The sequence below is a fragment of the Scyliorhinus torazame genome, chromosome 21 (genome assembly GCF_047496885.1).
Source record: "Scyliorhinus torazame isolate Kashiwa2021f chromosome 21, sScyTor2.1, whole genome shotgun sequence".
In the NCBI taxonomy this organism is placed as follows: domain Eukaryota; kingdom Metazoa; phylum Chordata; class Chondrichthyes; order Carcharhiniformes; family Scyliorhinidae; genus Scyliorhinus; species Scyliorhinus torazame.
The window spans coordinates 50,791,102-50,803,627 of NC_092727.1; the positions used below are offsets into that span (position 1 = coordinate 50,791,102).

The following is a 12,526-nucleotide window of genomic DNA, read 5'->3' on the forward strand; positions in this document are numbered from 1 at the left end:
AACGTGCAGACTCCACACGGATAGTGACCCAAGCCGGGAATCTAACCCGGGTCCCTGGCGCTGTGAAGCAACAGTGCTTAGCACTGTGCTACAGTGCCGCTCATATGTTATGGGAAGTGAGAATATCAAAATAGTGATGGACCCTAAAACCATGTGACAGAGGAGCAGAAGTAGGCCATTCGGCCCATCAGGTCTGCTTTGCCATTCAATGAGATTTTATGGCTTATCTGGTACAATTCTCAACTTTTCACAGTAACTTCATTTCACAAGCCTACTTGTGACAATAAAGGTTAATTATTTTATTTTATTTATTATTCATTGCTGACATTCGCTGAGCAAAGTAGATGAATTTCATTTGCCTGCCTCAATACCTCCAACAACTATTAACCAATCCTTTATTTTCTACTATGAAAGTGACTTTTCTGTGGCAAATAAGCTGTGTTCCCCTATGTTCATTCCTCCCCCCCCCCCACTTAAGACAAAATGGATAATTCCCAGGTATTAACTACAAAACCAGTCTTCTCAAGCCTCCTTCCTTAAGCTGACACCTTTTCACACTGTTGTGCACCTATATTGAGTCTTTGTGGGAAAAATGTCCCATCCTATTAATGTAGCATATTTCTGGTGGTATGACTGCGGAGCCTGTGGTCATTTTGCAAGGCAAATGATATGGCAGTGGTGCTGGCACTTATCTTGTAATTAGAGTTGCAGTTTATTCAGCAAGGTTAGGGTCACTTGAAGTGTATTGAATTTCACTTAGAAACGGCACAGAAATAGCCCGTTTACCCCAAACTGGTATGTTTGTGCTGCACACCAGCCTCCTCCAACCCTAGAAACATGTTGTTCTATTCCTTTCCCCCTCATGTACATATCTAGCTTTCCCTTAAATACATGTATACTATTTGCCCCAGCCATTCCTTGTGGTAGCAAGTTCCACATTCTCACCACTGCCTGGATATGGCAATTTCTCTGATTGGATTGATTAATCACCTTTGTTTTGGACTCTTCCACACATCTTCAAAAGTCCTCAAATGTGTCCGCGAATCCACAAAAGAGAAATCTTCTCTCTATCTACCCTAAAAAAAACCTTCATGATTTTAAAGACCCATACTCTGTTTATTCAGCAGGGTAAGGATTGCCCACTGTGTAACTTTAGTCTTCCAGTTAATTCAGCAAAATATTGTACTTTTATTACCTCTGATTCATTGAGAGCAGCACGGTGGCGCAGTGGTTAGTGCTGCTGCCTCACGGCGCTGAGGTCCCAGGTTTGATCCCGGCTCTGGGTCACTGTCCGTGTGGAGTTTGCACATTCTCCCCGTGTTTGCGTGGGTTCCGCTCCCACAACCCAAAAGATGTGCAGGGTAGGTGAATTGGCCATGCTAAATTGGAAAAATTAATTGGGTACTCGAAATTTATTTAAAAGAAAAAAAACACTCTGATCCATTGCTCACTATCGTTGCATTGGACGTACATATTACAAAGCATGTGGCGGGCGGCATGTGGCGCAATGGATAGCACTGGGACTGCGGCACTGAGGACCCGGGTTTGAATTCCGGCCCTGGGTCACTGTCCATGTCGAATTTGCACATTCTCCCCATGTCTGCGTGGGTGTCACCGCCACAAATCAAAGATGTGCAGGTTAGGTGGATTGGCCACACTAAATTGCCCCTTAATTGGAAAAACTAAATAATTGGGTATTCTAAATTTTTTTTTAAAAATTGCAATGTATGCAGTTACTGAGCCTGTCGTATTTGGGGCTTAATGAGATAATAGAGGGAAAATTGTACTTGAAACGCTCACTCTGTTTCTCTTTCCACAGATGCTGTCAGACCTGCTGATTTTTTTCCCCCAGCATTTTCTGTTTTTATTTCACATCACCAGCATCTGCAGTATTTTACTTTTATTATTAGTGAGATGTTAAAGAACGCAGGTGATATAGTGCCAACATAGCTGTCGCCCAGGGCTGCGACCTTTCACTTAAATGTCCTTTTTTTTTTTCATTCACAGAAACCAGTGCATCCCACCACTGGATTTCTAGCCATCACCGTAGCCCTGAACTACTGCGATGAGGTCCACATTGCTGGCTTTGGTTACCCATTAAGTCAACAAGCTACTCCCATTCACTACTATGGCAAAACTACCATGAAAGAAATGTCTGTAAGTATTTGATTTAAATGCTGCCTTAAGGTTTCCGCGCACCCATATCTCGCTGACATAGAATCCCTACAGTGCAGGAGGAGACCATTCAGCCCATCGATTCTGCACTGACCCTCCGAAAGAGCACTTTACCCAGGCCCGATGCCTCCGCCCTACCCCCATAGCCCCATCTAATCTTTGGACACTAAGGGGCAATTCATCATGGCAATCCACCTAACCTGCACGTCTTTGGACTGAAGTTTCTCTGGAGGATACTGGAGCAACCGGAGGAACTGGGAGAGCATGCAAACTCCACACAGTAAGATGTCTTACAACGCCAGGTTAAAGTCCAACAGGTTTGTTTCGAATCACTAGCTTTTGGAGCACTGCTCCTTCCTCAGGTGAATCCTTCGGAGCAGTGCTCCGAAAGCTAGTGATTCGAAACAAACCTGTTGGACTTTAACCTGGTGTTGTAAGACATCTTACTGAGCTCACCCCAGTCCAATGCCGGCATCTCCACATCAAACTCCACACAGACAGGCACCCAAGGCTGGAATCGAACCCAGGCCTCTGGCATTGTGAGGTAGCAATGCTAACCACTGTGCCACCGTGCGGCCCCATTAGTGGGCATGTTACACGTCCTCTGAGTCAGTGACTTCAAGCTTCACTCCAGTTCTTGAGCAGGAAATCTAAGCCGATGCACCTGTATAGTATTGAGGGTGTGCCACACTGTCAGAGGTACCAGCTATCTGATGTTAAACCAAGCTGCCTCCTGACCTCTTCAGTGGATGTAGCAGACCCGTGGCATTAATTCGGAGAGGAGCAGGGGAGTTCTCTCTGGTGGTCAGGTCCATATTTATCCTTCAGTCATCAACTAAGAACAGATTACGCCATCATTACTACATTGCTGTTTGTGGAACCTTGACTATAAGTGAATGGGCAGGCCTTTTCTTTTGGTAGAACAGTGACCACATTTCAAAAGTACTTCACCGTTGATGAAGCCTTTTGAAAGACACTGGGTGGAATTCTCTGGAACGCCAGCCGTGTTTTTCGGCGCGGCGCACCTCCGCCAGCAGCAGGATTCTCCGTTCCCACACCCGACCAATGAGGTTTCCCATTGTGGCCACCCCAGGCCGTCGGGTAACCCGTGGCAGTGGGTGCATTGCCGGCAGACCGGGGATCCCACCGACGGAAAATTCCACAGACTATATTAACGCAAGCTTTCCTCAGTGTTATTGTTCGTATATGCTTGGTTTTGCCCAGTCAGATTATTAAAATGGCAGTAAGGGAGCCCAGCCAACCTCTCCGCGATCAGTCAACCAGGGAATGCTGTTGGTAGCGTATCTTCACACCCATATACTATTTTTATCCTTTGGTGAATAGTGGGGGAAGCAGTGGAAGGATTTCCGAGCTGATTATCAACCCGTTGATCCACATTGACGGCCATGGTTAACAAGTCCTGGTGTTGGACTCCAAGCTTCTGCTCCAGCAGTAGGGCACTAAATCTGCGCCACAAGGCCACCTAAATAGGAAATAGTTAAGGAAGACTTGGAACAGCTGAAACTCTATACACATGCCTAACTGTCCAACTCACTCGCTGCACTCGCATCTATCCTTATCTTGAGGTCAGGCCTGCCACATCCCTGGTCATGCAAATAGGTTGAAATGTAACAAAAGGTAGGCTTATTATCCTTGTCAAGCCTTGACAATTCCCTGTTTTAACTCTTACTGTTTTGAAACAGTTAGAGAAAAACAGGAAGCTGCTTTTTTACTGAAAATTGCCACTGTAGTTTCTCCGTTTCTAGGCCCAGCCACTTTCTGCTGCTTCCTCAATGACCTGCCTTCCGTCATGAGGTCAGAAGTGGGGATGTTCAGTACCATTCACGACTCCTCACACTGAAGTAGAACATATCCAAATGCAGCAGGACCTGGATAATATCCAGGCTTGGACTGACAAGTGCCAAGTAAAATTTGCCCACACAAGTGCAAGGCAATGACCATATTCGACAAGAGAGAATTTAATCATCCCCCTTGACATTCAATGGCATTACTATCGCTGTATCCCCCCATTATCAACATCCTGGGATTGAAGTTGACTAGAAATTGAACTGGACTAGCCATATAAATACTGTGTCTACAACAGCGGGTCAGAGGCTAGAAATCCTGTTGTGAGTAACTCAGTACCTAACTGCCAAGACATGTCCACCACCTACAAGGTACAAGTCAGGAGTGTGATGGAATACACCCCACTTGTCTGGATGAGTAAAGCTCCAACAGCACTCAAGAAGCTTGACACCATCCAGGACAAATCAACCCGCTTGATTGGCACCCCTTCTGCAAACATTCAGTCCCTCTCCTACCTGTAGCAACAGTGTGTACCATCTACAAGATGCACTGCAGGATCTCATCAAGGTTCCTTAGGCAGCACCTACACAACCCCAGGCCACCACCATCTAGAAGGACAAGGGTTGCAGATACATGGGAACACCATTGCCACATCGTTCAACACCACGTTACTCACCATCCTGACTTGGAAATATATTGCCGTTGTTTTCACTGTCGCTGGGTCAAACTCCTGGAACTCTCTCCCTAACAGCACTGTGGGTGTACTTACACCACCTGGACTTTTCTTATTCGTTCGTGGGACGTGGGCATCGCAGGCTCGTCCAACATTTATTCCCATCCCTAATTATCCTTGTGGGAGTCACATGTAAGCCAGACCAAGTAAGAATGGCAGATTTCCTTCCAATCGACAATGGTTTCGCAGTCATCAATAGACTTTTACTTACAGATTTTTATTGAATTCACCAACTGCAGTGGCGGGATTTGAATCTGGGTCCCAATAGTATTACTCGAGGTCTCTGGTTTACTCGCCCAGTAACAATACCACTATGCCATTGTCCCCCCGCCCCCCCCTCTTCTCCTCATCTCAGACCTAAATAGTCTCCCCTGTATCCTCAGACTGTGACCCCTGGGGCGAGATTCTCCGACCCCCCCCGCCGGGTCGGAGAATCGCCGGGGGCTGGCGTGAATTCCGCCCCCGCTGGTTGCCGAATTCTCCGGCACCGGATATTCGGCGGGGGGGGGAATCGCACCGCGCTGGTTGGCGCCCCCTCCCCGGCGATTCTCCGGCCCGGATGGGCCAAAGTCCTGCTGCTAAAATGCCTGTCCCGCCGGCGTAGATTAAACCACTTACCTTACCGGTGGGACAAGGCGGCGCAAGCGGGCTCCGGGGTCCTGAGGGGGGGGGGGGCGCGGGGCGATCTGGCCCCAGGGGGTGCCCCCACGGTGGCCTAGCCCGCAATCGGGGCCCACCGATCCGTGGGCGGGCCTGTGCCGTGGGGGCACTCTTTTCCTTCCGCCTTTGCCACGGTCTCCACCATGGCGGAGGCGGAAGAGACTCCCTCCACTGCGCTTGCGCGGGAATGCCGTCAGCGGCCGCTAACGCTCCCGCGCATGCGCCGCCCGGAGATGTCATTTCCGTGCCAGCTGGCGGGGCACCAAAGGTTTTTTCCGCCAGCTGGCGGGGTGGAAATTAGTCCGGCGCCGGCCTAGCCCCTTAAGGTTGGGGCTCGGCCCCCCAAGATGCGGAGCATTCCGCACCTTTGGGGCGGCGCGATGCCCGACTGATTTGCACTGTTTTGAGTGCCAGTCGGCGGACATCGCGCCGATACCGGAGAATTTCGCCCCTGATTCTGGACTGCTCCACCATCGGGAACATCTTTCCTGCATCGACCCTGTCTAGTCCTGTTAGAATTTTATAGGTTTCTATGGAATGCCCCCTCATTCTTCTGAACTCCAGCAAAAACAATTCTAACCGACTTATAATAACTTCTCTTTATTTTTGCAGAACTCTGAGCACAACGTCACACACGAGCAGCTGTTTCTGAAAAAGCTGGTGGATGTTGGAGCAATTAAATACCTCACTGTTTTGATGTAATTTTTATTTTGATGAGTGGCAAGTTTTATTTATATTCTTTTTATAAGACTGATTGCAGCCTTCCCCGGTTATTGACTGGGGACAGTTTGCACAGACGCATTCTGACTTGGTTCGTGCTGGGTGACAGATGAAATAATCATTGCCCTCGGCGCAGGCAACTTTCTGGCATTGCTGGGATCATCATAACTAGTGCAGGAGATCCTACTTCACATTAATGTGGCTGCCAAACACCCGGACACTATTTTAGGCGTTGAGCAGAGTACCTGTGGGCAACATTTGAAGTGTCGATTCAGAAGATGTGTTTTCTCTGTCGCGCAAAAGAAAAAGATCATTGTTTCGAACACTTGGCCTGGCAGCCATGTGTGAACTGTAACTGGGAAAAGGAATGCATGGACTTCTCAAGAACCTTTCAGAGCTCCACCATGTTTTATTTTACCACACGAGCTGGGCGTGGATCTCCCCATGTTAAACAATTTTGTTCTGTCTCCTTCGTGAAATTCGTTTAGTCTTCTCCAATGAGAGAATTGGAGCAGCAATTTGTCAACGACACCAACTCCTTTGTGATGTTCCCACCGCCACCGCCTCATCCTTTCAGTTGGCTAAGGCTCCATGCGTGGTGGCCATTTTGAAATCCCCCCCCCCTTGTTTCCACAGGGCCAGGGCTTAAGCTGTCTCGTAACCATTTGTACCAGAGATTTGGATTGAAAGAATTTACCTTGGTGCTGGGTAACTGTACTTCATATCTATTGGTGCCATGTTGTCATTATTTAGAGATAGTCTGGCTAATGGTGGAGGGGATCTGCTTTCAAGAGTTCAGTCTTAACCCGTGGGCGAGATGGTGATGCCGTTTTCTACTGTTGAGGCAGCCAGAGGTGGTGATGCTCACTGTGGCTGTGTCCTCAATGTAACTCAGCATGGACATGCAGCATGTTTTTTAAAGAGGCTGATGCAATTTTTCGATTAAAAACTGAATGTGGTCCTCTGGCATCATTGGATAGAGGAATTCTTTCCATATCTTCAAAAGCGCAAGTTATTCATACAGTATCATACTAAATGGGCAAGTATTGTATGTGCTGAGTGTACTGTTCAACATTACTGTCGATTTAACATTTTGAATGGAATCTACTCTCCAATTTCTACCTCTCAATGTATTTGGAGATTCTCAGTTTAAAAAGAATAAATGGCTCTGAATGTCTGTCTGAAGTTTTCCAAAGTGGAATTCAAGTGGACTTAAAGATTATTCAGGTCCTGATTTGCTTTGAGAAGCCTACGCCCAGTACAAGGAGGAAAATTGCATTCTGTCCGAACCTTTGGGGGTTAGTTCTGTTCTCCGAATGAAGATGCCACACTGTAGCAAAGTGGAGGATAGAAACCGTAGAATCCACATCTGTAGAAGGAAGCCATTCGGCCTATCGAGTCTGCACCGGCCCTCGGGAAGCGCACCCTACCTTGGCCTAACCCCCTCCCTCATCACCGTAACTCCACCTAACCTACACATCTTTGGAGTGGGGGAGCATCCGGAGGAAACCCACGCAGACACGGGGAGAATGTGAAAACTCAACCGGAATCGAACCCGGGTCCCTGGCGCTGTGAGGCAGCAGTGCTAACCAGTGTGCTGCTGTGCTGCTGACAGATTGGGGCTACAAAAGTTTCTGAGTTTCCATGATAAGTACTGGATAATGGAATTAATCTTAGTCTTTTGGTAGTGGGTGAAAAACCTATTATGCTCTTCGAAGAACTCACTAAAGTTTTTTTCCCCCCATTAGTTCATGGGTGCTGCTGACTGGGCCTGCATTTATTGCCCATTCCTAATAGCCCTTGAACTGAGTGGCTTGCTGGGCCATTTCAGAGGGACATTTACGAGTCAACCACATTGCTGTGGATTTGGAGTCACATGTAGGCCAGAGCAGGTTTCCTTCTCTAAAGGGTCAGATGGGTTTTCATGATGATTGACAATGGTTAGACCTATCATTCCAGATTATTATTAAACATAAATTTCACCAGCTGCTGAGTGGCCGGATTTGGGCCCAGGTGCCCAGAGCATTACCCTCGGTCTCTGGATTGCTAGCCCAATGCCAGTACCACTCCTCCACCATCTCTCTATTAATTTAATTGTTGCCCTGTCATCTCTGACCCTGCCCAGCCAGTGGCTCCTCTCTCCCGAGGTGTTTTGCTGACTTTTGGGATCCTTTGTGCCGATTTTCCTCCTGCCCATCAACAATCCACTGTTATTCCACCTTTCCTGGTGCTGGGCAGACACTAGTTCCAATTCCAGCACCAAAGATTTCTCCCGGGCCACTGAGTCCCAATGTCTCAGTCTGTCAGCTTCCCCGCATCCCTCCAACTAAGATGCAAATGTGCTCAAATAAAGCCTTATCACTACCAATACTCAACAAAGCAATCTTTTGTAAGTACTCTTCTGATATCACTGCATCTGCTGACCAGAGAGAAGCCTGCCCTGGTTTAGAAGTTATCCAAGCCATCGTGGGCTGTTTAAATAGATACGATGGAGACACAAAGGTCAGGCGTTCATGCTCCCGTTAATTTCTATCCGTCTCCTGAGGTCCTGATTTAGGATTTATTATGTCTCAGTCGAGGTTGGTCACCAGGGAGTGCCTGCACTGTGACAGCAGTTGGTCTTCTGATACTTCTTCTCTACTTTATAAAAAACACCAGCGTGACATCGCAACAGGCAATTTATTTTCATTTGAGAGCTTGTATGGGAGAAGTCTGAAAGTCCCGGGCAGGAGAGGGAACCGAGCCGAAATTTCAAATGACAAAAGTTGACAAACCCAGACGATTACAAAGTTATTTAGCTTGGACAATTAATGCAAAACTAGGGTGTACACTTCTCGACTCCAATCAATTCCATTGCTTTGAGAATAATTGGGCCCTTTGCCTCGGGGAGTTACTGTGGCATCGGTGAATGTTTCCTTTTTATTTCGGTCTTGTCCTCTCCCTCTCTCTTTCTCTTTTTATCTCTTTCACAGCCCACCTTCCTGTGTAAATACCTCTGGTGCTGTTCTTACACTTGGGGGCAAGGAAAAGGGGCAATAGAGTTAGTGCTATCCCAACCTGTATGGGATGTGTCGCCTGAAGGTTGACGGTTCTCTGTTTGAACATTTGACTCGGAAAATGAGCACTGCCTCGGAGCAGGACGCAGTTACCCATGAACTATTAACATCGCTGCTACGGCCAGCATTTTATAGGCCATCCCTATTTTTCCTCGAGAAGGTGGTTTGAATATGGGAGAGTGGTTTCCTAAGCTATTTCAGAGGGCATTTAAAACGTCGAACGCATTTCAGTGTTGCCTGAGTCGCCAAGGTAACAATAGCAATTTTCTGTCCGAAAAGGACATTAGTGAACCAGATGGGTTTTTACAACAATCCATTAGTTTCAATTTCACCATTACTAATGTTAGCTTAAATTTCCCAGCTGCCACTGGTCCAGTCCCCTGGATTACAAAGCTAAGTGAGGCATCTATCCCTGGTGCTCTTTGCACCATTACTTCACTGGACTAGGATTCTGAATGAGCCATCACTTCAGCCTGTATGGTTCACGTGCAACGTCATATGTTCACTGCGTCATTGAGGCCTATTTCCACCTCCTCAACATTGCCCAACTTTGCCCCCATCGCTGCTGATCTGCTGCTGAAACCCTCATTCGTGACATCTAGACTTGACAAATCCAACCCACTCTCCGGCTGGTCTCCCATCCGCCACCCTGCATAAACACAAGGTAATCCAAACCACTGCTGTCAATGTCTTGACTCACACCATGTCCCGTTCACCTGTCGCCCACTGTGCTCGCTGACCTCCCTTGGTGCCAGGTCAAACTCCTTGCTTTCAAATCCCATGTCCTCGACCCTCTTCCAGCCCCACAAGAGGGAGTTAAGCTACTCCAAAGGATTTTCACAGTAGCTTCATTGCAGTGCTAATGTAAGCCTACTTGTGACACTAATAAAGATTATTATCATTAATATTAATTCTAGCCTTAAGAGCAAAATCAACCTTATTTGGTCTACCATTGGTGTCCACACCTCCAGCTGCCTCTGGAGTTCCCTCCCTACAGCACTCTGCCTCGCTCCCTTTGTTTCTGTATTTTTTCAGGCACTCCTGAAAGCCTTCCTCTTCACGTGCTTTTGGTCACCTGATCTAATAACACCTCCTGTGATTCAGTGTCTTATTTTGTTTTCTAATGCTCCTGCAACGCATCTTGGGGCATTTTATCATATTAAGGATGCTAGAAAGTTGTTTTTGTGTGTCGGTTAGCAGCCATTACATTCACTCCAGGAGAAGCTGGCTGGAGTGAAAGGGTAGCTAGTCTTCGTAGGCTAGGGTTAGGAATTATGGCCTGAATTTTGTGGATGGTGAGCCTCGCTTGCCACCACCTGGAAGAGTTAGCGGGGAACACATCACACTGACTCTGAGTTCCCTGCGGCCAATTAACGCTTGACTGAGCGGTAAGTGTCTGTTGGTGGGAAGCCCCTCGATCGGGGGTGGCGAGGGGTGGGGTTGGGGGGTGCAGGTCTCCAGTCCCTGCAGTAACAAGAGCTGCGATGCACTCGAGAGGAAGTGCAAGAAAATGCCTAGAACGAAGACAGGAGAGTGAGTTAAGTTCAGAGGATCCGGAGGACGGGGAGGAGCACGAAGATAGCAATCAGTGGTGGGGGCGGGAGAGGCAGGATCTTAAGGGGGGAGATGTCTGACTTCATAAGGGGGCTACTCCCCACTTCTTGCCCCGACACTTTCAGGCTTCGACCATACAAGTTCAATCCTCCCAACAGCCTAAAAATTGAGGCCCTGGAGTTGTGAGGCAGCAGTGCCGCCTCTATACCACCGAGCCGCCCCTTTAACTTTAGATCCTGGTCTCTGCTAGGTTTGCTGATTTCTAGCTACAATTGGACTCGATGACCTGGGCATGAGTGGAGGAGGTTTGGCCATGAATCCCTCTTCCTATAATTATCTAACAAGCTTCTCGAGATCGTGCAACCTGAGTGGACCATGGCCGAGGAATGTGGCAGGCTTGGCTGTGCTATCACATGCATTTGAATTGCCCGCTGATATTCTCAGTCCAGAGACACCAGTGAAGGGACAGGTGGCAATGTCGGAAAGAAGCCATGTTTTCCAGGGGAGACAGAGGAACATGGTGGGGGTGTTAGGCAAAGGGGATGGTGGGAAAGCTCTTGGAAGTGGAGAGGTTAGAACATAGAACATAGAACATTACAGCGCAGTACAGGCCCTTCAGCCCTCGATGTTGCGCCGACCTTTGACACCATTCTAAAGCCCATCTACACTATTCCTTATCATCCATATGTTTATCCAATGACCATTTAAATGCCCTTAATGTTGGCGAGTCCACTACTGTTACAGGCAGGGCATTCCATGTGAAAGGGGTTAGAGTCAGTCAGCTATTGCCGCATTCAGAAATTGTGGTCCTACTATCTTGTAATTTAAAAAGAAATACATTTAGCATATCCAATTATATATTTTTCCAATTAAGGGGCAATTTAGCATAGCCAATCCACTTGCGCTGCACATCTTTCTGGGTTGTGGAGGTGAGACCCATGCAGGCACGGGGAGATTGTGTAAACTCCACACAAGTGGAGTGACCCGGGGGCGGGATCGAACCCAGGTCCTTAGCGCCGTAGGCAGCAGTGCTAACCACCACGCTGCCCCTCCATTATTTTGTAATCTGATGTAAAATAAATAAATTGCTGATTGCATTATGAGCCAGGGAGGTATCTTGCAAGGTTTGTAAAAAGCTGCAAAGTGTAGTATTGTGTAGGAGTGTCTCACGTGTCCAGAAAATCCCTTCCACTGTTGCTTTGATCGGGCCATTAGTTTGGTTCAAATAACGGGGAAGAAACGTCATTGAGATGCTTTAAACATTTGTAAAATTGCATCCTACAGCGAGGCCTCAAGGTTTATGACATCCTTCAGAAAGTTTCTGTGTAGTTTTACATTGAGCTGCTAAAATCCTTAAGTGTTTCTATCTGCCAGGTTGGGTATGAGTTGGTGTCAACTTCAGTCTGAATTGAACTATCTGTTTCTCTTTTTATAATGAAATGCTGATGATTTTGCACTTTTACTTGAAATTGTTATAAATGTATTAATAATTATCTGCATTTAATAGATGCCAATCAATAAAGACTCCGTCAATCACCCTGATTCAGTGTCTGATGTTTGTAGCTCTTCTGCTCAGGTAGACTGCAATGCAATTGAGTGGAAGTGATGTTCTAGCTATTCGGAGCTCTGGTCAGACAGCATACGGAATACTGCATTCTAGTCCAGACACGATGGCCGAAGGGCCTCCTGCACCAGTACAAGTCTGTGATTCTGCGACAGCATTCAGTTCTGGGCACCACAATTTGGGAAAGATATGTTATCCTTACAATAGGTCCCAACACATATCCGCCAGATTAACTCCAGGGTTAAAAAGGGTGAAGCG

General features: G+C 47.3%; 1 protein-coding gene across 5 annotated transcripts in view; it reads left to right on the plus strand.

Moving 5' to 3' along the window:
- st3gal4 (ST3 beta-galactoside alpha-2,3-sialyltransferase 4) overlaps window positions 1-12,246 on the plus strand; it is a 189,011-nt gene extending 176,765 nt beyond the window's left edge. For all 5 annotated transcript variants that reach the window (XM_072486804.1, XM_072486803.1, XM_072486802.1 and 2 more), the window contains 2 exons: window positions 2,008-2,157; window positions 5,987-12,246. In XM_072486804.1, coding sequence (XP_072342905.1) covers window positions 2,008-2,157; window positions 5,987-6,076 — 240 coding nt within the window. In that variant the 3' untranslated portion in view covers window positions 6,077-12,246. The remainder of the gene's footprint in view (window positions 1-2,007; window positions 2,158-5,986) is intronic.
- The last annotated feature ends 280 nt before the right edge of the window (window positions 12,247-12,526 follow it).